Source organism: Vigna umbellata, chromosome 5 (assembly GCF_029865625.1).
Source record: "Vigna umbellata cultivar VRB3 chromosome 5, Vumbellata_1.0, whole genome shotgun sequence".
Classification (NCBI taxonomy): domain Eukaryota; kingdom Viridiplantae; phylum Streptophyta; class Magnoliopsida; order Fabales; family Fabaceae; genus Vigna; species Vigna umbellata.
This window is the reverse complement of record NC_142169.1, coordinates 57,158,094-57,182,164: the sequence shown is the minus strand read 5'-3', so window position 1 is coordinate 57,182,164 and position 24,071 is coordinate 57,158,094. Positions and strand designations below refer to the sequence as shown.

General features: G+C 34.2%; 1 protein-coding gene across 7 annotated transcripts; it reads right to left on the bottom strand.

Annotated features, from left to right (window-relative positions):
* Nucleotides 1-13,721: 13,721 nt before the first annotated feature.
* Nucleotides 13,722-22,905, bottom strand: LOC148198698 (remorin-like). Of its 7 annotated transcripts, none has more exons than XR_015786617.1 (6): nt 22,222-22,905; nt 21,939-22,047; nt 21,744-21,794; nt 21,568-21,655; nt 15,857-15,938; nt 13,722-15,392 (listed from the first exon to the last, which is right to left on the bottom strand). XR_015786617.1 is itself a non-coding variant. In XM_088115216.1 (5 exons), exons 1-5 carry the CDS (start codon nt 22,445-22,447, stop codon nt 15,387-15,389), a joined length of 453 nt encoding a protein of 150 aa, XP_087971342.1. In that variant the 5' UTR covers nt 22,448-22,895; the 3' UTR covers nt 13,722-15,386. The 7 variants fall into 7 exon arrangements, 1 of the variants encoding a protein (XP_087971342.1); XR_015786614.1 differs by lacking the exon at nt 21,939-22,047 and having other exon boundaries at nt 13,722-14,826; nt 14,916-15,392; nt 22,222-22,895; XR_015786612.1 differs by lacking the exon at nt 21,939-22,047 and having other exon boundaries at nt 13,722-15,066; nt 15,195-15,392; nt 22,222-22,895.
* Between the last annotated feature and the right edge of the window lie 1,166 nt (nt 22,906-24,071).

Below are 24,071 nucleotides of genomic sequence, written 5' to 3'. Positions count from 1 at the left end.
ATTTATGGTTGTAAATTTTATTGATTTTGGAATATTAAAGTTAGTTGAGGTAGTGTAGGTTGAATTGATATTATTATGAACATGACAAGATAAGGAAGAAGAAGAGTTTGGAAATAGATAAAAAGGAGGGTTGCAATGTGATTAGGGAATTTGGAATAATTAAGAAGTTGTAGGTTGTGATTGGAGAAATTTCATCAGGTATAGTTATGTGGTAGTATTCAAACCTCAATGGTGATGTAAAGGATGAGGATGAGTATTTTAGGGATGTCTGACCAATGCAAGTGAAGGATAGATATTGCAGTCTAGGGTATGATCGAAAGGATAGTTTGGTCATGTTACAATATGTTTTTAGAAGTTTATGGTCTTCAAGAATTGTGAGTTGATTGTTGAACATTAAGTGTAGTTAAGGGTGAATGCAATATTATCGAGAATCAGATAAGTTCATCAAGGACGAGTGAAGGAAATGATGCATAATCTTAAGTGTGGAAGAGTTTCTATGGATGTTATAAAGCATACTCAATATAAGTATTATTTTTGGACAAGTCCTTGTTAAATGGGTATAGAAAAGAAAACATAAGGATGAATTGTTTAGTAATAGTGTTTTGGACTCCGTGTAATCATCAGAGTAATTAGAAATTTTACGGAAAATAGAAGTATAGGGTAAGGTGGAGCAATCTAGTATAAAATTTTGGTAAACATAAGTGGCTTTTGGAGGCGTACGATTTCTAGGAGTAGAAACTGTATTAAATAATGGAAAGTTGTTACGGAAAAAAAAAAAATGATTCTTAGAGTTTAATGGGGTCATGGAAGTCTTAAATAGGGATCTATAAGGAGAATTACTTTCTTGTTATAGTAGGAATGAAAAGTTTTATGAAATCTTGTGATTAATAGTTTATGAGTGATGAGTTCTTTTAAAACATTAATGAATTATTTTGAGACTAGTGAGGTATGTTTAATGGTGGTTTTCATGGGGCTAAAAGTGTCAAGTAAAAGTGTTTTGAAGGTTTATGATTTTAATTTTTTCGTGAATACATTTCAAATTTGACATGCTAGAAATTTGATGCACAAAATAAGTAGAGTAAATGAATTTACAAGGAAACTAGGAGATAAGGTGAAATAATCATAACTTTATTTCGAATTTTTGAATTTTCGAGGACGAAAATTTTTTTGTGTTGGGAGAGAATGTAAGACCCATAAAAAAAAATATATATATATATATATATATATATATATATATATTTATAGTAGTAAATTTTAGTATTTTATTAGTAATAATAATTTTAATGGATAGAAAATTGTAAATTTTGGATATAAAATTATAGTAATTTTAGAAGGAGAGGTTCAAATTTTTGGTAACTTATTTAGTAAAATTTTTTAAATGGAATAGTAAAAAGTAAATAGTAAATAGTAAAAAGTAAATAGTAAAAATAAATTTTCAGCATTAAGATTCCTTAGCATGGAAGAAAGTAGTAGGTAGAAATTAGGATCAGATTTGGTGAGAAAATGATTGAAATATTATTTTTAAATAATATTAAAATAATAAATAATATTAAAATATTAATGAATAGTAAATTTTTTTTTACTATAAATAGCCATGGGAGGGAAGGGTATTTTGCACCAAGAAAAGAGGAATCAAGTGAGAGCTTGAGAAATAGAGAAGAAAGAGTTAGGGAGAAATTTTTAGTTGCAAGAAGAGTAGAGGTTCTGAAGGGTTTCAGGGAAACAAATTCGGAGCAGGAGATTAAGTCTGGAATAGAGGTAGGGGAGCTAACCTTTCTATGTTTATTTTTTTATGATTTAATAGTTCTATGCTTTTATATTATGATTTAGTATTATTTTATTACTATTCATATATTGAAATTCTGTGTGAATATTGTTAATGTTTACTGTATGTTTATCTATGTTGAAATTCGGTATAAATATTATATGATGTTGTTTTGAATCTGTAAATAAGAAATTTGTTAAAAACTAGTTGAGGAACACTTTGGCTAAGGAAAGACTTGGTACTTAAGTTGTCCATTGTGACGCACCTCTCTTTCCTGGAAGTCTACTCGACAAGTTTTTAACTTAAATCCTATTGAACAGATTGAGTACTGTTAAATTATTATGCAATATATTGAGTTTGTGTGATTTATGCGATGATTGTATTTTATTATATTGCATTTGAATTTATGCATCTGAAGATGTTATGAGTATTATGGTGAGATTTTGTAGGGGTATAATGTGAGTTGAGGAATATGAGTATGGCATGAGTCTCGTGGAGAGATTCAGTAATATTATGGTATTTGTGTATATGTTGATGTTGAGGGTCCCGTAGTTGGAGGTTATCCTGATACTCTAATAATCATCTAGTCTCAAGTAGAGAGGGATGAATTATGTGGTGAGAGGAGCAGGAGGTCCTGGTCTATGTGCCGGTTTTGGACATAGTGAGGGGATTAACCTTGTGAATGGTATGAAGTATTTTGAAAGTGTATTTGTAAAAAGAAGTAGAAGTCATTACAAGTGCATAACCTCCCGTGACCGCTCATCAACGTATCATCCGGATGAGTGTCTATTGGGTATTGTGGTGTCTATTGGGTATTGTGAGACGAGTGTCTAATAGGAATTGTGGTATGAGAGTGTCGAACATAATTATTATATGATGTTTATATCAAGGTAATTATGCATGATTTATAAATGATTTGTTGCATGTTAGCTCACCCTACTTGTTTGTGTTTGTTTTGTGTTTGGGTATGTGCGATGATCGTATAATTCGTTATACGGGAGCAGATGAAGGAATGTCGTCTGATCCAATGCCAATGAAGAGAGAGACAGAAGAATAAGCTAGAAGAATTCGAATTATATTTATGAGTTTATAGTTGAAATCTGAGTTTAAAACATGTGTAGACATATATTAACTATGAATTTATAAGTGTGAGATTACGGGATATTACCGTAAATGTAATGTTACAATATATAAATTATGAATTATCCAGTGTGAGATATTGGGATGTTACATGACGAGCACTATTGTTGATGAACACTGTTATAGTAGATAAAGCGATCGGTTTTGGATGTTAGCCGTTTGGCCTAAATATCATATTAGAGAGATAGTTATAGTGTTAAGTATGGTGTCGAGGGACTATGATAGACTTACTAATTTAGAAGATTAATTTTTTATGTGTGATTATTATTTTAATAAGTTAAATATCTGATTTCATTTTGAATAAGATTGTTTGTAGAAAAAGATATTAATAAGAAAAAAATCGTTGATAAGATTAAGAAATTTAAGAACGTGTCTATACAAAAAACAACTTGAGTACTGGCCTATATTTTAATTTTTTATTTAGATAAAATAATTGAATTTTAAAAAAATATTTTTAACATTTGTATTCTAAGTTAAAATTAACAAAAGAATTTGTCAAATATAAATGTTCATTTAATATTTAATAACGTGTATAAAGAGGGGTAAAATTTCGATTTCTTTTTTTTTTAGTAAATGTGAAATTCTATTTGAATTAACTCCTTAAATTTTTTATTTTTTAAAATTTCATCATCAAAACAATTTATTTTACTTTAAGGATTTTCAAATTGATCAACTAAATAAATTATTTTTTAAATTGCTTCTTCCAATGTCGTATAATTGAAAATTAATTATTTGTAACGCCATTTTTTTAGAATAACAATATTTTAATATTTAAAGTTTTTACCTCATATGGCACCATTTTTATTTATTTTTGGTTATAAATATAAAAATTTCATTTTTTATAATTATTTTATCTTTTACAACGAATTGTTAAATGATTATGTTGGATTTCAAAGAAAAAAATTGTTGGTCGTCGAAACTAACAATTTGACAATTCCTAACTAAGTAAAATAATCATAAAAAAAAGTAAATTTTTATATTTATAAAAAAAATGAAAGATAGTTTAAAATAGTACGACTAGCTACAAATTTAATTGGTGAGTTTATTATATTTTATTTGCCAAACCCATACAATCTTTCAATTTGTATTACTTCTACTTGAACAGAAAGAACCAATTATATTAATTGATTATCTAACAATTGAGTATAATTTAGATTTTGTAACAATTACTAATAGTTCATTATATTTATAATTAGTAATAAAGGTGTCATTTTAATTATTATTCAGTGTACACAGTTTGATATTTGATCTCCATAAATATAATTTATTTTATTATTTTTTATTTTTGTAAGAAAACTATCTACAATAAATAATAATTATCGTAATTTTCATATATACACTTACAACACTATACACTTACTAAAAATATATACTTTTATATAAATTTTTATAATTTTCATATAAATTTTAATAATTTTTTATTTTAATAATTGTTATAACATTTAATTTTTGAGATACATTTTTTTTTTATTTTTTATTAGTTATAAAAGAAAGTTAATACATATATATATCCTAATTTTTTTTATACTTAAACAAAATGTAACACCCAAAATATAAAACATCTCACACCCAAATTTATTTCATTAATAAAGAAAACATCGTACAATATTACAATCCTCCATTTAGGAGTAACATAGTTCACACTAGAAATACATTATAATTTCACACATAAATAAAACACTCTTAATTTTCTTTATGTTTTATTTTTTTTTTTTTAAAATATTCTTCATTTTTCTGCTGCTTCCTCCTTCACTTGAATTGGTTCAGACGTCGTTCCCTCATCTGCTCCCGTATAACAAAAACATTATACGATCATCGCAAAAATAAGATTTTTCCGGCACAAACAAACAAGTAAGGGTGAGCTACCATGCAACATTCAAAGAAAAACATTACACTATTGCTATACGTAATACATTCACCATAAATTCATGTAAAATGCAATTATCATTCTAGACTCTATTATCCGGATATAATGTTGATGGAAGTCTCGGGTGGTCATGCACTTGTGGTGATTTCAACAACAAAAATTTTGGCCAAATATAATATATCATATCACCCACAAGGTTAATCCATTAATGTCTATAAACATAGACTAGGACCTCCTACTACTCTCACCACATAACACATCCTTCTCTAATTGATACTGGAAGATTATTAGAGTTTTAGGATAACCACCAACAACAGGACCCTCAACATCAACATATACACTAATACCATACCAATATAGAATCTATCCATGAGACTCATATCATGCTCATTTTCCTCAACTCATGTCATACTATTACAAAATTTCCTCATAAAACTCATATCATGTTCAGATTCATAATTTCATATCAACATCATAAAATACATTCAACACAGAAATCATACAAGATAAATATATTACAAACAAATTAACAATAATAAAATCTTACTATAAATAGTCAACGGAGAAGAATCAAATGTTTGACAATCATTAAAATAAACTTAATAAAAACTCTTGGGGAAACAAGAAGTTGAATCTGGCAGAGCCGGTTAGACAACTTCTCATCCTTCCAAGAATACAACGTAATTAAATAATAAGAATAATAACAGGTTTGGGGAAATAAGAAGTTGAATCTGGCAGAGCCGGTTAGACAACTTCTAATCCTTCCAAAAATAAAAACGAAAAAGGAAAACAATATAAAGTATGGGGAAACAAGAAGTTGAATCTGGCAGAGCCGGTTAGACAACTTCTAATCCATCCATAGGCAATTAATAGCGTACATATGCATAACATAATCAACATCACATTTTACAACTATCACACTTGGATTTAAACACAAAAGCATGTTCTCATCAAAAATTCAAAATCATACAGAAACAAAATACTTCACACTCAAGATTTAAGATCAACCAAAAGCAACATATACAAGACTCAAAATAATACCAAACAAAATGTAACTCCCCTTACCTCTATTCTAGACTTAGTTTCCTCTTCTCGAACCGTTCTCCGGAAACTTCCAGAATTTCCCCTCTTCAACTAGAATTTCCTCCAACTCTCTTCTCTCACAATTTCTCTAGAATTTTGGTGCAAATCTTCAGCCTCCCCCCTTAGCTATTTATAGCCAAAAAATTTTACTATTCATTTTTACTATTCATTTTTTACTATTCACTTTTACTATTCATTTTTACTATTCAAAAATTATTTTTTATTCACCATTCTTATATCTAAATAATTGATTCTACGTGGAGTGTCCTCTTCCACAATTTATTTTAATATATTTTTTTTTTAACTATTCACTATTCACTATTCACTATTCACTATTCACTATTCACTATTCACTATTCACTATTCACTATTCACTATTCACTATTCACTATTCACTATTCACTATTCACTATTCACTATTTACTATTTACTATTCATTCATTTTTTTTTTAACTTTTAAAATAAATTCTCAAATTTTTAAACTCCTTCCTTTGAAATTATTATTATTGTTACCTATCATAAATTTTAATTTATTTATTTTTTTTTACCATACTTTTATTAACTTTAAAAAACTATTTATTAAATTTAAATATTTTTTATGGGTCTTACATTCTCCCCAACAACAAAAATTTTCGACCTCGAAAATTCGACACTTCACAAAAAAAGATGGGGATAAGAATGTTTTACATCATCTTCTAATTCCCAGGTAGAGTCACCTGTTTTTCTATCCCAAACTACTCTCACTAAGTTGATAGTTTTCCCTCTAAGCTCTTTGGTTTTAGTGTCTTCTATACAAACAGGTTGCACTTCTACAGATAGATCCTCTCTGATTTGAATATCTTCCACTTCTAAAATGTGAGAAGGATCATGAACATATTTTCTTAGTTGAGAAACGTGAAATATTGAGTGGAGTTTGGCTAACTGAGGAGGTAACGCCATCTCGTAAGCGACTGGCCCAATTCTTCTCAAAATTTGATATGGACCAATGAACTTAGGAGAAAGTTTCTTCGAACGAAGAGCCCTTCCTACTCCTGTAGTTGAAGTCACCCGCAAAAAGACATGATCTCCGACTGCAAACTCCAATGGTCTCCTTCTTTGATCAGCATAGGACTTTTGTCTGCTCTGCGAAGCCTTCATTCTTTCTCGTATCAACTTTACTTTGTCTGTGGTCTGTTGTAGTAATTCAGGTCCTATCAGAGCCTTTTCACCGTCCTGGTACCAGCATAAAGGAGTTCGACATCGTCTTCCATACAGAGCCTCGTAAGGTGCCATTCCAATACTAGCATGAAAGCTATTGTTGTAGGTGAATTCCACTAGAGGAAGTACTTCATCCCAGCTACCCAGATGATCCAATACACACGTTCTGAGTAGGTCTTCTAACGATTGGATGGTTCTTTCAGATTGTCCATCGGTTTGGGGATGATACGCAGAACTCATTCGTAACTTGCTGCCCATAGCTTCCTGTAGAGTTTGCCAGAATCTAGAAGTGAATCTTGGGTCTCGATCTGACACAATGCTTGAAGGGACGCCGTGCAATCTTACTATCTCTTTTATGTACAGTTGTGCCAACTTAGCCATCGACATTCTCAGATTTATTGCTAAAAAGTGAGCAGTTTTTGTCAATCGGTCAATGATAACCCAGATAGAATCATTACCTCTTATTGTCCGTGGTAAATGGGTGACGAAATCCATAGCAATGCTATCCCATTTCCATTCTGGTATGTCTAATTGTTGTAGCAATCCTCCAGGTCTCTGATGTTCCACTTTTGCCTTCTGGCAAATTAAACAAGCCGCTACAAATTGTGCTACTTCCTTCTTCATTCCTGGCCACCAAAAGGACTCCTTGAGATCTTGATACATTTTAGTCATACCGGGATGTATGCTAAAACGACTTTTGTGCCCTTCTTCAAAGATTAGTCTTTTTATATCTGCATTGTCTGGTACACATATTCTACTTCTGAATCTTAATACATCATCAGATCCCAGCCTAAATTCTTTAGCCTTTTCTGTACCGATCATTTTTGTTATCTTTTTCAAGCCAGGATCCGACAATTGCTTCTCCTTAATTAAAATAAGAAAATCACTAGATATAGTCAGACTACTACATCTAATGAAATCTTCTCCAAACTCCATCTGTAACTTCAGATCTCTGAACTTCTCCACCAACTCTTGTTCTTTGATCATCAAATGAGAAACATGAATTGTCTTTCTACTCAAAGCATCGGCTACCACGTTTGCTTTTCCTGGATGATATAGGAGTTCGAAATCATAATCCTTCAAGAATTCCATCCACCGTCTCTGCCTCATATTCAGCTCCTTTTGGTCGAATAAGTACTTCAAGCTTTTGTGATCGCTGAATACTTGAAATTGAGCTCCATAGAGATAGTGCCGCCAAATCTTCAAGGAAAATACCACCGCTGCCAATTCCAAATCATGAGTAGGGTAGTTCTTCTCATGAGTCTTTAATTGTCTTGAAGCGTATGCCACAACTTTTCTTTCTTGCATGAGCACACAACCTAATCCCTGATGAGAAGCATCACAATAAACTTCAAACTTTTTACTTGGTTCAGGGATTACCAAAACCGGTGCAGTAGTCAACTTCTGCTTCAGCTCCAAAAAACTCTTCTCACACTTATCCGTCCAGACAAAAGGTTGATCTTTACGAGTTAGTTGTGTTAAAGGCGCTACTATTCTAGAGAAATTCTCTATAAACCTTCTATAGTAGCCAGCTAATCCCACAAAACTCCTTATTTCTGTTATAGTCTTCGGTCTTTCCCATTGCAACACTGCTTCAACTTTTGTTGGATCCACCGCTATGCCTTGAGATGATATAACATGTCCTAAGAATTTCACTTCTTGCATCCAAAACTCGCATTTTGACATCTTTGCATACAATTTCTTCTCCCTCAAGATCCCAAGGATGGTCCTTAAGTGTTCAACATGTTCTGCTTGAGTCTTAGAATAGATAAGTATGTCATCTATAAAGACTACGACAAACTTATCTAGGAATGGTTGAAAGATTTTGTTCATGAAATCCATGAATAGAGCTGGAGCATTAGTTACACCGAATGGCATAACTACATACTCGTAGTGTCCGTATCTGGATCTAAAAGCGGTCTTCTGTACATCTTCTGGCTTCACCAAAATTTGATGATATCCAGACCTGAGATCTATCTTTGAAAACACCTGAGCTCCATGCAACTGGTCCAGCAGATCATCAATCCTAGGTAGAGGATATTTGTTCTTGATGGTTAGCTTGTTCAACTGTCTGTAGTCGATACACAATCTAGAGCTTCCATCCTTCTTCTTTACCAACAGTACAGGTGCTCCCCAAGGTGACACACTTGGTCGAATAAATTGCTTCCCCATCAGTTCTTCAATTTGCTTCTTCAATTCAATTAACTCCGCCGGAGCCATTCGATATGGGGCTACTGATACTGGTCCAGCTCCGGGTATTAAATCAATGGAGAATTCTATTTCTCGTTGAGGAGGCAATCCTGGTACTTCTTCTGGGAACACATCACTAAACTCATTAACTATAGGAATATCAAGATTTTGTTCATTTTTCTCGACTTCCACATGAGTCAAGATAACGAAACACGAAGATCCTTCTTTGACTTCCTTTAACACTTGTTGCACTGACAACAACTCCGCTTCTTCAGGATTAGGGAAAATCAACTCCTTTTTGCTACAATCAATAAGGATACGATTGGCAGATAACCAATCCATTCCTAAGATTACATCTAAACCTTGTAAGGGTAAAGATATAAGATGTACTTTGAACCTACGTCCTTCTATAACTATTGGACATTGAGGACACATCCTCGATGTTTTTATCAGTTTAGAGGCTGGTGCAGATACCATGAGATCATATTGTAACTCTCTCACGGGTAGGTTCAACTCTTGAATAAGAGTTTCAGACAAAAAGGAATGTGTCGCTCCAGAATCAAATAGCACATTCAACTCTCTACTAGCTATCATACAACATCCAATGATGAGATTACCTGATTTTGCAGCTTCTGCTCCAGTCAAAGCATAGACCCTTCCAGTTGCTTGGGGCCTATTGTCAGTCCTTCTCTGTTGAATCGGTTGTTGAGGTTGAGTTGCTTCTCTTTTAGAGGGACAATTTCTAGCAAAATGTCCTTCTGCTCCGCAAAGGAAACATTTGATGTGTGAATTAACTTGTGGACAAACGTTCTTCAGATGAGGTCCTCCGCAAACGTAACATTGGATTATTTTATGTTGGGGTTGTTGTTGATGAGGATTCCTTTGAGGTTGCGGTCTTTCATAAGGACGGATCCTTATGTTTTGTCCAACTCGTGACCTAGATGGTCCTCCTACCCTTGGTGGCTTCTGAACTTCAATCTCACTTATTAACCTTTCCACAGCTTTGGCATGTTCCACTAAAGCAGCAAACTCCTTAATAACTAAAGGATTCACAGCTAGTTGAATGTTTGCTCTCAATCCATTTTTGAATTTCCTGCACCTCCATTCTTCATTTGACGGTTGGGTGTAGAAACGAACCAAGTGTTTGAACCTGTCTGCATATTCAGCTACAGATTTGTTGCCTTGCACCAGCTGCAAGAACTCCACCTCTTTCAAATGTCTCACACTGTCCGGAAAGTACTCAGCATAAAATTTACTCTTAAAAATTTCCCAAGTGATAATCTCACCGCTTTCCTCTAATACTAGCTTTGTGTTGTTCCACCAGTGTACTGCTTCCCCAGATAGCTGATACTCAGAATATGCCAACCTAGTTTCGGGTGGACACCTTTTCGCTTCAAAAATCTTTTCCATGTTCCTTATCCAGAGATCAGCCTCATCCGGACTTGTTTTCCCATTAAAAATAGCTGGACGATGTTGCAGAAAATTTTCTAAGGTCCATTCTTGAACTCTCTGAGGTTGAGTTTCCACATGGGTTCCATTCTCGGCTAGTTGTGTTAAGGTTTCTACATGTTGTCTTTGGCTTGCTTCAGAATTTAGTCTGGCCGTTTCTAACTGTTGTAGGGCCGTTGTGTGTTGTTGCATTAAAGCAGCTCCTTGTTGTTGAAGAGCGGATGCGATAGATTCTAAAGCCCTTGCAAGGCTGGGTACCTCAGGGGTTTCACGGTTGGGTTGTCTACGAGCCATTTCTCTCTGTTCACACAGAGAATTATTGTTATTATGAGTTATAATATGAGTTTGTAGGATTAATCCACAACTCTTAGGTCGTCTTAAGGACGAACCGCTCTGATACCACTGAATGTAACACCCAAAAATATAAAACATCTCACACCCAAATTTATTTCATTAATAAAGAAAACATCGTACAATATTACAATCCTCCATTTAGGAGTAACATAGTTCACACTAGAAATACATTATAATTTCACACATAAATAAAACACTCTTAATTTTCTTTATGTTTTATTTTTTTTTTTTAAATATTCTTCATTTTTCTGCTGCTTCCTCCTTCACTTGAATTGGTTCAGACGTCGTTCCCTCATCTGCTCCCGTATAACAAAAACATTATACGATCATCGCAAAAATAAGATTTTTCCGGCACAAACAAACAAGTAAGGGTGAGCTACCATGCAACATTCAAAGAAAAACATTACACTATTGCTATACGTAATACATTCACCATAAATTCATGTAAAATGCAATTATCATTCTAGACTCTATTATCCGGATATAATGTTGATGGAAGTCTCGGGTGGTCATGCACTTGTGGTGATTTCAACAACAAAAATTTTGGCCAAATATAATATATCATATCACCCACAAGGTTAATCCATTAATGTCTATAAACATAGACTAGGACCTCCTACTACTCTCACCACATAACACATCCTTCTCTAATTGATACTGGAAGATTATTAGAGTTTTAGGATAACCACCAACAACAGGACCCTCAACATCAACATATACACTAATACCATACCAATATAGAATCTCTCCATGAGACTCATATCATGCTCATTTTCCTCAACTCATGTCATACTATTACAAAATTTCCTCATAAAACTCATATCATGTTCAGATTCATAATTTCATATCAACATCATAAAATACATTCAACACAGAAATCATACAAGATAAATATATTACAAACAAATTAACAATAATAAAATCTTACTATAAATAGTCAACGGAGAAGAATCAAATGTTTGACAATCATTAAAATAAACTTAATAAAAACTCTTGGGGAAACAAGAAGTTGAATCTGGCAGAGCCGGTTAGACAACTTCTCATCCTTCCAAGAATACAACGTAATTAAATAATAAGAATAATAACAGGTTTGGGGAAATAAGAAGTTGAATCTGGCAGAGCCGGTTAGACAACTTCTAATCCTTCCAAAAATAAAAACGAAAAAGGAAAACAATATAAAGTATGGGGAAACAAGAAGTTGAATCTGGCAGAGCCGGTTAGACAACTTCTAATCCATCCATAGGCAATTAATAGCGTACATATGCATAACATAATCAACATCACATTTTACAACTATCACACTTGGATTTAAACACAAAAGCATGTTCTCATCAAAAATTCAAAATCATACAGAAACAAAATACTTCACACTCAAGATTTAAGATCAACCAAAAGCAACATATACAAGACTCAAAATAATACCAAACAAAATGTAACTCCCCTTACCTCTATTCTAGACTTAGTTTCCTCTTCTCGAACCGTTCTCCGGAAACTTCCAGAATTTTCCCTCTTCAACTAGAATTTCCTCCAACTCTCTTCTCTCACAATTTCTCTAGAATTTTGGTGCAAATCTTCAGCCTCCCCCCTTAGCTATTTATAGCCAAAAAATTTTACTATTCATTTTTACTATTCATTTTTTACTATTCACTTTTACTATTCATTTTTACTATTCAAAAATTATTTTTTATTCACCATTCTTATCTCTAAATAATTGATTCTACGTGGAGTGTCCTCTTCCACAATTTATTTTAATATATTTTTTTTTTATTCACTATTCACTATTCACTATTCACTATTCACTATTCACTATTCACTATTCACTATTCACTATTCACTATTCACTATTCACTATTCACTATTTACTATTTACTATTCATTCATTTTTTTTTTTAACTTTTAAAATAAATTCTCAAATTTTTAAACTCCTTCCTTTGAAATTATTATTATTGTTACCTATCATAAATTTTAATTTATTTATTTTTTTTTTACCATACTTTTATTAACTTTAAAAAACTATTTATTAAATTTAAATATTTTTCATGGGTCTTACACAAAATCTTTAAACAAAATCTTTGCATGAACCAGAAAAAATTAACACATAACAAAATTATTTATATTAAAACCATTTCATATTAAAATAGCAAATCTTACCATTTTTTAATCATTAATAGTTCTTAAGTGTCATTTTCTAAGTTTTTATAATTGATCAAGATACATCATCATTATTCAATAATTATTAATTATTTATTAATGAAAAAAAAAATTAATTTGTAGAAAAAACATGAATAATTTGATAATAAAAAATTAAATACAAATGTAAACTGTTAATTTAAAATAAAATAGAAATGTAAAATTAAGACATTTACTTATTTTTTAAATAAATAGATTACTACAAAAATCTACAATTTTACTAAGGGTTATTTTTTTCATTTCAAACCATTGAAAAATATTTTACCCATGATTAAAAAAATCATTGAAAAAAGTTGCATTATTAAATAATTACCGACAATTTTTGAGAAACCGCCGGTATTAACGGAGATTTTATCAAAACCGCCGATACTAACGAGATTTTGTCAAAACCACCGAAAATGTGTACATAATTTTTATTTTAGTTTTTTATTATAATAAAATGATATTATGATAAAATTAGTTTTATTAACCAAATAGACAATATAATAATATGAACTAAAATTAAATATTATATATAAAATAAACTACATTGTTTAACTTATTAATATCTTCATAGAACTAATTGTTCATATATTAAAAAAAGATCTTCAATACTAAATTAAAATACTAAAAATATGACTAATTACTTAAAAAGAAACAATGTCTTTTGAAGATGGGCTCCTCATATGCTGCAACATCCAATTCTTGAAGATGGACTCCTTTAAAAACTTGGGAAGGAAATATTGATGTACTGGGATAAGAAGCAGAGAAGCAAGTAAGTTGTCTAGAATAATGTAAACATGGCCACCGCTTTGAAATTTGGTGGGCTAACGGAGTCTGCATTTGATCATACTGCATTTGATCATATGCTTCTTGCATACTTTGGTATAGCTGATTCAAGTTCATATTTTTCTGCATGTTTTTTCGTGCGACAGATACAATGTTTTTACGCAACAGCTGCTCCAAACAAAACAAGTAACAATGATAGCCACAAACAAGCAAAAGTTAGCAACATGGACTATACAAGTTTGTCAGTACATAGAAAAATTAGTGAAACAATGACAGACAAAATACTACAAGAGGAGGTAATGAAAGGGTAATAGTTTGTTTCAGACAGAAACTAATATAGTTTTCACTAGAAACATGCATTAGATATCCAAGACAGTTACTAAAAATATGAAGTAATGAAATGGTTAGATTGTGGTGATTCTGCCTGAAAAAACTATTTGTCCACCAAAATGAATGAAGAAGTTTGCAGGAAAAAAAAGATTCACGATTAACAATTGAGTTGTATAATTATCGAAGGTAAGAAAATTATATTGCCTGATGTTTTAGAGTAGCTAAGCTTTTAGTATGCATAGGAGATTGAGAAATCACACCGTTGGATGAAGGGATTCCAATAAGCCCACACAAAATGGTCAGGCAAACAACTTAAATTAGATTTCAACAGGAAAATATTTGCTATATGTCTGTCTACACAAAAAGCCGTCATTGGATAAACCCCTTTTTTAGTACTTCTCGTTACTTTCCTGTCAGATTTTTTCTGAATCTTCACTTTGCCTATATGACTAGATGCCATACTTGGTTGTGCAGCCTTTTCCCCGTCATTCCTCTTATCAAACAAAAGACCAAAACGTCAAATCAATGCACTCACTGAACCAGCACTACCTAGAAAACACAAAAAAGGGACCAAACACAAACCTTAAGTGCAAAATCATGAATAACAAACCAACTACAGCTGCACCACCCAAGACCGATCTTAGTAGTTTCTTCTTTTGAGGTTTTTGTTTTGGTATTTCTTCACCTCCCTCTTTTGTTCCAACTACATTTTCTAAGTGTACTTCCTCATCTTCTGGATTTATTTCATCATATAAGGCAAAGTTGTAATAGAGACTCAATTTACAGTATGATAAGTTTAAGAGGCTTACTTTTGCATTAGAAATTATTTGACTACGAATATGATAAGTTTAAGAGGCTTACTTTTGCAGTTTCTCTGAGTTTAAAGAATTCTGTACTCGCTTGAATTTTGCTCAAAGCACTGCGAAGTGCTCCGACAGGACTTGCAGGTCCATCAACATGTTTTTTATCTCCCCAACCACCATTTCTTGCTCTTTCAACCCACAATAATGATCAAACTGCAAACGCAAGGCCAACTCTTTCATTTGCATACCCTCAATCCTGCAAACGATCAAAATGTAGCTAATTAAGTCACTCATTTCGGGTTAATACAATTCTTAAAATACTTTCAATTTTTTCTTTTGATTCTCAATATTTGTTAACATATATGTTTTTTCCCATTCATATGATGATGTTTTATGCTGATAGAATAAAGAAATAAACTTAATACAAGTAATTTATTAACATTCTAATGATGAACAGGACAACACTCAATCTAATAAACATGTAGACAAGAGTCATAAGTATGAAAAAAAAAACCTAATAGAATATATTTTATTAAATAACTAAATTAAAAGAAAAGTTATTGAATAATCAAAACATAAATCAATAATATATTGAGTACGTCAAAATTATTTAAGCTGACAAAATTATCATTATTATGACTCCAAATCAATAAAATATATAATATATTGAGACAATTACTAGAATAATTTCTTAATACTAATATTAAAACAAGCTCTTACTTCAATCTTTCTCAATTTAGCCTCCGTTGCAGCTTTCTTACTGTTCACCCATGCTAAAATTGATGAAATGTTTTTGTAAGCCCTGCTCATCAAATTCATATAAATTAGTTAAAAGAACTCGTTAAATGACTCCAAAGAACTACATGTAATGATAAGATAATACGTGTTGGAATAAAACAAAGAAGGGACCCTTCCACCATATTTCAAGGGTCAATGTTTCCACTCCACCAAATATGCCACTACCCAAAAGTTGCTAAAGTTTTCCACTTCTTCCTTGTTTTACGGAAAAATGAGTGCCTCTTGTTTTGGACTCATTCACTTTCTCAATTCATAAATTGAGATGCAGCGTGCAATTAAATGCAAGGGAAGTGAAGCCACACACACCAACAGAGAAGAAGAATACCACCGTGAAGAGAAGAGAGCCACGGTGAAGGAGAGAAATAGAGAGTTCTTTTGTGTGAGAGAAATACCGAGAGGTGTAGACACAGTACAATAGAAGATACTGTGAGTGTGAAAGTGAGAGTTTTGTATACCATCCGAGAGGGTGAGATTAATTGAGAGATCCTCAGAGAGTGAGAGAAACACTGTAATCCTACTTTCATAGTGGAGATATTTTTCTGGACTAGGTCCCGTGGTTTTTTCCGAGAGGATTTTTCCACGTTAAAATTTTCAGTGTTAATTTTCTCTTTTCCTACGCTTTCATTTTTACGCTTCCGCACAGTGCCCATTTTGGGGTTCACAGAGGAGGGAACAAGTACCGCTGTTTCCCAACAGTGGTATCAGAGCTACCGATTCGAAAAGTCACGGTCCTGTGAAACTCAAGATGGAAGGAGACATGTTCAAGCTAACTGCAGATAATTACTCCTACTGGAAGCCGATGATGGAAGATCATCTATACTGCAACGATTTGTATGAGCCGATCACAAATCTGGAAATTCCGGAAGGGAAGACCGAAAAAGACTGGGAGATTCTGAATCGTAAAACAGTGGCTATGATTCGGAAATACATCGACAAAAGCTTGTTTGAGCATGTATCGACTTATACCGATGCGTATGAGTTATGGACAAAGCTTGAATCTATGATTCAAAAGAAGACTCCAAGAAACAAAGCTCACCTAGTCAGGCGACTCGTAAAGTTGGAGTACTCTGACGACCAGAATATGATCGAGCATCTCAATACCTTCAAAGGTATTGTGAACCAGTTAATGAAAGCTGATATGAAGATCGATGACGAATTACAGGCTCTTTTACTCCTTAGTTCTCTACCTGAGAGCTGGGACACATTGGTGGTCACTCTCAGTAACTCAGCACCAGATGGAAAGCTCAGTCTGGATAACATCACAGACAGTTTACTGAATGAAGAATCCAGAAGGAAAGAAAGGGGATCGAGTAGTCACTCAGAAGCTAATGTTGTTGAGAATAGAGGAAGGAGTGAAAACAGAAGCAAAGGAAAACGTGAAAAATCACGAGGAAGATTCAAGTCTCGTTCCAAAGGTTTGACATGCTTTTATTGTGGAAAAGATGGTCACAAGAAGCCAGAGTGTAGATTCCTGAAAAGAGATCAGAAGAATGGAACTGTACACCCTGATATGGTAGATCCCAAAAAGAAGTTGGAGGAAAAGACCACAACAGCGGTGATATCAAATGATGAGAATGTGTTCCTTATCACCGAGGTAAACTATCTAAATATTGCTTTTGATGACTGCACTTGGATAGTAGATACCGGAGCATCTTTCCATGTTACTCCTCATGAGGGATTCTTCTCATCCTATCAAAAAGGAGACTTTGGAACAGTGAAGATGGGTAATCATGTCACAAGCAAAATTGTGGGCATAGGAGAAGTGATTTTGACGTCAGAAAATGGAAACAAACTTGTGCTGAAGGAGGTAAGACATGTACCAGAAATGCGTCTAAACCTTGTCTCAGTCGGTAAGCTAGATGATGCTGGAATGAACAACCAGTTTGGAGATGAAAAATGGAAACTTAGCCGAGGAAGCATGATTGTTGCTCGTGGCAAAAAGGAAGGCTCTTTGTACGTCATGCAAGGAAAGATATGCAAAGGAGAGACAAATGTTGCTCAAGAAGAAAGTAAGGAGCTGTGGCACAAAAGACTGGGCCACATGAGCGAGAAAGGACTAGAGATCCTTGCGAAAGATCATCTCCAGAGTATAAAAGGACAACCACTTGAATTATGTGAAGACTGCCTAGCAGGTAAGCAGCGTAGAGTGTCCTTCCGTAGATCTGAAAATGGAAGAAGAAAAGAGCATATTTTGGATCTTGTACACTCAGATGTTTGTTCAACTTCTGAAAAGTCCCTTGGTGGTGCTCAATATTTTGTTACCTTCATTGATGACCACTCAAGAAAATTGTGGGTCTATCCATTGAAGAGAAAAGATGAAGTTCTACGAATCTTCAAGGAGTTTCACGCCTCAGTTGAACGTGAAACTGGTAGAAAGTTGAAATGTTTGAGAAGTGATAATGGTGGAGAGTACAGAGGTCCGTTCGAGCACTATTGCAAGACTCATGGGATCAAACATGAGAAAGTACCTCCCAAGACACCTCAGATGAATGGTGTAGCTGAAAGATTCAACAGAACGATTGCCGAGAAGGTCAGGAGCATGTTGTCTCACGCAAAACTTCCCAAGTCATTCTGGGGGGAGGCAGTGGTGACAGCAGCTGATTTAATCAACTTATCACCATCAAGACCATTAAACGGTAAGATTCCAGAAGAAGTATGGTCCGGTAAAAAGGCCTCGTATCGCAACTTGAAAGTCTTCGGATGTAAGGCATCTGTTCACATTCCGAAAGATGAAAGAGCAAAGCTCGATGCTAAGGCGAAAGAGTGCATATACCTTGGTTCTCCAAGAGATGAATTTGGTTTCAGATTATGGGATCCTGCAAACAGAAAGATTGTTCGAAGCAGAGATGTGGTGTTCTTTGAAGATCAGACAATCCAAGACATCAAGAAAGTGGAGAAACCAACACTTAAGCTGATAAGTGATCAAAGCCCTATTGTGATGAACAACTTAGGGGGAGAGACTCATCAAGCCGAACCAGAGTTACAACATGATGAAGTGGCTGAAGAAGCAGATCAACCTAATTTGACGGAAGAAGATCAACCAATTGAGGATGCTCCGCAAGAACCCCAATTGAGAAGATCAACAAGGCAGAAGCAACCGTCAAGAAGGTATTTTTCAGATGAATATGTTAATTTTACTGATGAAGGTGAACCTCAAAGCTTTGTAGAAGCAATGGAGATGAAAGACAAAGACAAATGGTTGCAAGCCATGGAAGAAGAGATGCAATCCTTAAAGGAAAATGAGACCTATGATTTGGTAGAATTACCAAAAGAAAGGAGAGCATTGCAAAACAAATGGGTGTTCAAGCTCAAGAATGAAGAGAACAACCCAAGCCCAAGGTACAAAGCACGAATTGTCGTGAAGGGGTGCAACCAGAAGAAAGGAATAGACTTTGATGAAATATTCTGGTGAAGATGACATCCATTAGAGCGATTCTCGGTTTAGCAGCAACACTAGACTTGGAGATTGAACAACTGGACGTCAAAACAGCATTCTTACATGGAGACCTAGAGGAAGAAATTTACATGAAGCAACCAGAGGGTTTTGAAGAACCAGGCAAAGAACACTTGGTGTGTCGTCTGAAGAAAAGTCTCTATGGTCTGAAGCAAGCTCCAAGACAATGGTACAAGAAATTCGATTCCTTCATGATCCAACATAATTTCAAGAAGACCTCCGCAGACCATTGCGTGTTTGTGAAGCATTATGAAAATGGTGAGTCCATCATACTTCTCTTGTATGTTGATGATATGTTGATTGTAGGGAAGGACAAAATTAAAATAGTTGCTCTCAAGAAGGCATTAAGCAAGTCTTTTGCAATGAAAGACCTGGGTGCAGTAAAGAAGATACTTGGAATGAAAATCTCCAGAGATCGTTCTAGAAGAATGCTATGGGTATCTCAAGAAGATTACATTGAGAAGATTCTCAAAAGATTCAACATGCACAATGCCAAATCTGCTCGTGTTCCAATTGCTGGACATTTCAAACTTAGCAACTCGCAATGTCCAAAGAATGAAGAAGAAAAAGAAGAAATGAGCAAGGTACCCTACTCTTCTGCCGTAGGTAGCCTTATGTATGCAATGGTTTGTACAAGGCCAGATATTGGCTATGCTGTAGGAGTTGTGAGCAGATTCCTGTCGAATCCAGGAAAGGAGCATTGGGAAGCTGTTAAGTGGATACTGAGGTATCTAAGAGGATCTGCCAAAAGAAGCTTGTGTTTTGGCAATGGAGATCTAAAGCTAATCGGATATTCAGACTCAGACATGGCTGGAGATGTCGATTCAAGGAAGTCAACATCAGGTTATCTGATTACTTTTGCAGGGGGAGCTGTTTCTTGGCAGTCAAAACTACAGAAATGTGTGACATTGTCTACCGCTGAAGCAGAGTATGTAGCAGTGACTGAAGCCTCTAAAGAGATGCTATGGATGAAGAATTTCCTAAGTGAATTAGGACATAATCAAGATGATTATGTGGTAAACTGTGATAATCAAAGTACCATCCATCTAACCAAGAACCCCGTGTTCCATTCACGCTCAAAGCATATCGACGTGCGGTATCACTGGATACGAGAAGCGCTGGATGAGAAGAAATTGAAGATAGAGAAAATCCATACAGACTTGAATTGGTCTGACATGATGACTAAATCAGTACCAACCAAGAAGGTTGAAGATTGTTGCCAAGGTGCTGGTATCTTGGTACCTTCAAATTAGGTCAAGAAGGGATGGAAGACCCATTTTTGTTTTATGGGGGAGTTTTGTTGGAATAAAACAAAGAAGGGACCCTTCCACCATATTTCAAGGGTCAATGTTTCCACTCCACCAAATATGCCACTACCCAAAAGTTGCTAAAGTTTTCCACTTCTTCCTTGTTTTACGGAAAAATGAGTGCCTCTTGTTTTGGACTCATTCACTTTCTCAATTCATAAATTGAGATGCAGCGTGCAACTAAATGCAAGGGAAGTGAAGCCACACACACCAACAGAGAAGAAGAATACCACCGTGAAGAGAAGAGAGCCACGGTGAAGGAGAGAAATAGAGAGTTCTTTTGTGTGAGAGAAATACCGAGAGGTGTAGACACAGTACAATAGAAGATACTGTGAGTGTGAAAGTGAGAGTTTTGTATACCATCCGAGAGGGTGAGATTAATTGAGAGATCCTCAGAGAGTGAGAGAAACACTGTAATCCTACTTTCATAGTGGAGATATTTTTCTGGACTAGGTCCCGTGGTTTTTTCCGAGAGGATTTTTCCACGTTAAAATTTTCAGTGTTAATTTTCTCTTTTCCTACGTTTTCATTTTTACGCTTCCGCATAGTGCCCATTTTGGGGTTCACAGAGGAGGGAACAAGTACCGCCGTCACTAATCAAATTCATATAAATTAGTTAAAAGAACTCGTTAAATGACTTCAAAGAACTACATGTAATGATAAGATAATACGAACATTTGGTGTTAACTAACAACCTAGTTTGGCAAAACAAATAATTAGAACTCCATGTTCACAGATCTTTTTTAAACTTCACAACTCTAGTACTATTTTTCAATGCCAAGTGCAGTACCAAAAACAACCAAAGCTCATACCAGTTACAGTTTCTATTTGAGCTGAAAAAGAAATTAGCAATATCTTATGCAAGTTCTTACTTGTTCTCTGCTTTTGACTTTTCACTTTCTTCCCATGCTTTGATCAGTGACAACCTCTTCTCTGTTGCAACTCTCGCAAGCACAACATCTGAATAAGAAACAGAAGGCGTAGGAATTAGGATGTAAATATGAAATGCATAACAAGAAATAAAGTATCACAATGCAAACAAACTCGCCTCGGTTCACAGATCCCTCAATTGGTTTCTCGACAGCAACTTCACCAGTCTCTGACAAAAACCAAATTAACAACACAACATAATAATTATTATTGTTTGAGCCTTTACAGCAATTATAATGATCATAGACGTATATATGTGTGTGCATGTGTAAATATATGTTATGAGCTCAAGTAAGAAAAAATAGATCTTTACTTGACGGAAAGAATCATATTATCATTCAGTTGGTAACCCATCAATTTGGTTTGGGAATATAACTCTTTCCAATAGACCTACGACAGGGAAATTCCAGCAGAAGAATCCCCTATTAAGAAAAATCGTGAGTGTGGTTTTCTATTATTTTCAAACAGAAAGCAACGGATATAAGGAAGAGATAAGAGAGAAGAAAGTCCTGAATTGGAAAAGGTAAAATTAAATAAGGAGGTTTTGCGAGGTGGCGAAGAGGTAGAATTGGGGAATTAAAAGGAAAAAGGGAAACCTTCAAGAGCTTGACGATAGCGTCTTTGGGGGACTGTCGGTCTGAAGGTTGGCGAGACCGCCATGGCTGACACTTGAATCTCCAAGGCAGAGATATAATCACCGACTTCTTCTAGAAGCTTCGGGAACGATACCTTTCGGCAACCGGGGATTAATTGTCCGAGAGAGAGCGCTTTCTTCTGCAGCAGTGACGCTGTTCTTCGAATCTTCAGCGTCCTCTTCTTCATCAATCCAGCGTGGGACTTCTTGACCTTCCTATGGTGCCTCCGCTTCTACCGGCCAAACAGATTTGAGAGAATCGCGCTACTCCAGCAAGTTTGGCCTTTGGCCGTGGCGGCGAGGAACGGTAGACGGTTGCGCAGACATCGCTGATTCGCGTTTATAAGGATTGGCGGAAGAACGATTAGGGTAAGTTGCGTAGTGGAGAGAAAGGAATGTGAACCTGCGTAGTGGAGAAGTAAAGAATGAGAACCTGCATGGAGAAAAGGGTGGAAATCGAAAAGAAGAGGCGCGAGAAATGAAAAAATCATATGCTAAATATTTTGAATAAAAAAAATCTTGACTGCGATTTTGTTTATCAAATCGCCGAAAAAATTATTTGAAATATTTTAAATCAAAATTTTACTGCGGTTTTCATTTTAAGCCCTTCTATAATCTATTATTTTTGTACTGAATCATTTCTCTCTATCAATATCTATTACGTATGTATTATGTAATGTATGGATCAAATTTTATCCTTTGACAAATAGTGAATTGTAGAAAAAAGAAAAGAAGAGAACAATGAGATTAGCTTTAAATGTATCGGTATCGATGATTTTCGTTGTGTCTTTATTTTTGTTTCAAAGTTCAAATGTTTCTGATTTAATCTCTAAAAATTGCAATGAGGCCTCAAAGAGATCCAAAAATAATTACTTATGATTTATGTGTTATATGTCTTGAAGAAGCCTCTTTTAATTTACATTCACCACCCACCAACCTTGAAGATCTTGTGGGCATTTTAATTACACTTTCCAAAAAGAATGCAATCAATGTGCTTTCCATTATTTCAAAGCTCTATGTAAATACCCAATTTCGTATAAAAACGTCCAGAATTAAAATGAAATAAAGAAGGAGTGTTTTGTGTTGTTAATTTCGTTTCTTTTAATTTTATTTGTTACTATTTCCCTTTTATTTTTCTACTTTTTGTGTTTTTTTATTTATTATTGTTTTTATTTTTTATCCTTTGTTTTTTTACGTTTGTTTTATTTTTATTTTGTTTGCTATTTTTGTCATTTTTTTATATATTTATTTATCTATTTGTTTAAAAAAAAAGAAAAAGAAAAAAAAACAAGGAAAATCCCATGTTAGGGAATGTGTCTCAGCTCCTCGGAAGTTGTCCAAAAAAAAAGACAAAACAATACCAGGAAAATCCCGGATTAGGGAATGTGTCTCAGGGGATGTGTCTGAGCTCTTGGAAGCAGTGCAACAAGCTTGGTGTTCCTTTAAATATGTTTCATCACAAGGCGGAGGGGGAACGGAAAAACGAGAACAGACCACAGGAGAAGAAAAGGAAATTCAATACAAGAAAGAAAAGAGACTAGAGGGAAGAGAAAAGTTTTTTTAAAAGCCGCAAAGGTAAGTCTTTGTATCTATATCTATGCTCTTTGATCTTACTCATATATTGTATGCTCCCTTTATATCCATGTGATTGTGAATAAATGATGTTTGATCAAGGTTTATAATTGTGGTTGTTTTCGTTGTGACATTGTCTTTTAATCAAAATTCAAAATGTGATTTCAATGCCACAAGATTCACCAAGCGTAACTAATCATAGTTGACACATGAGAGTGAACTGGAAATTTAAGAAAATAA

What these genes read in the sequence shown, in the direction of transcription:
- LOC148198698 (XM_088115216.1), bottom strand. Translation starts at nt 22,447, where the DNA reads ATGAAGAAGAGGACGCTGAAGATTCGAAGAACAGCGTCACTGCTGCAG. An exon ending in CTATCGTCAAGCTCTTGAAG is followed by an intron (nt 21,795 to 22,221) that starts GTTTCCCTTTTT and finishes GGTTTTTGTCAG; the next exon opens with AGACTGGTGAAGTTGCTGTC. An exon ending in AAGTCAAAAGCAGAGAACAA is followed by an intron (nt 15,939 to 21,567) that starts GTAAGAACTTGC and finishes TTTGATGAGCAG; the next exon opens with GGCTTACAAAAACATTTCAT.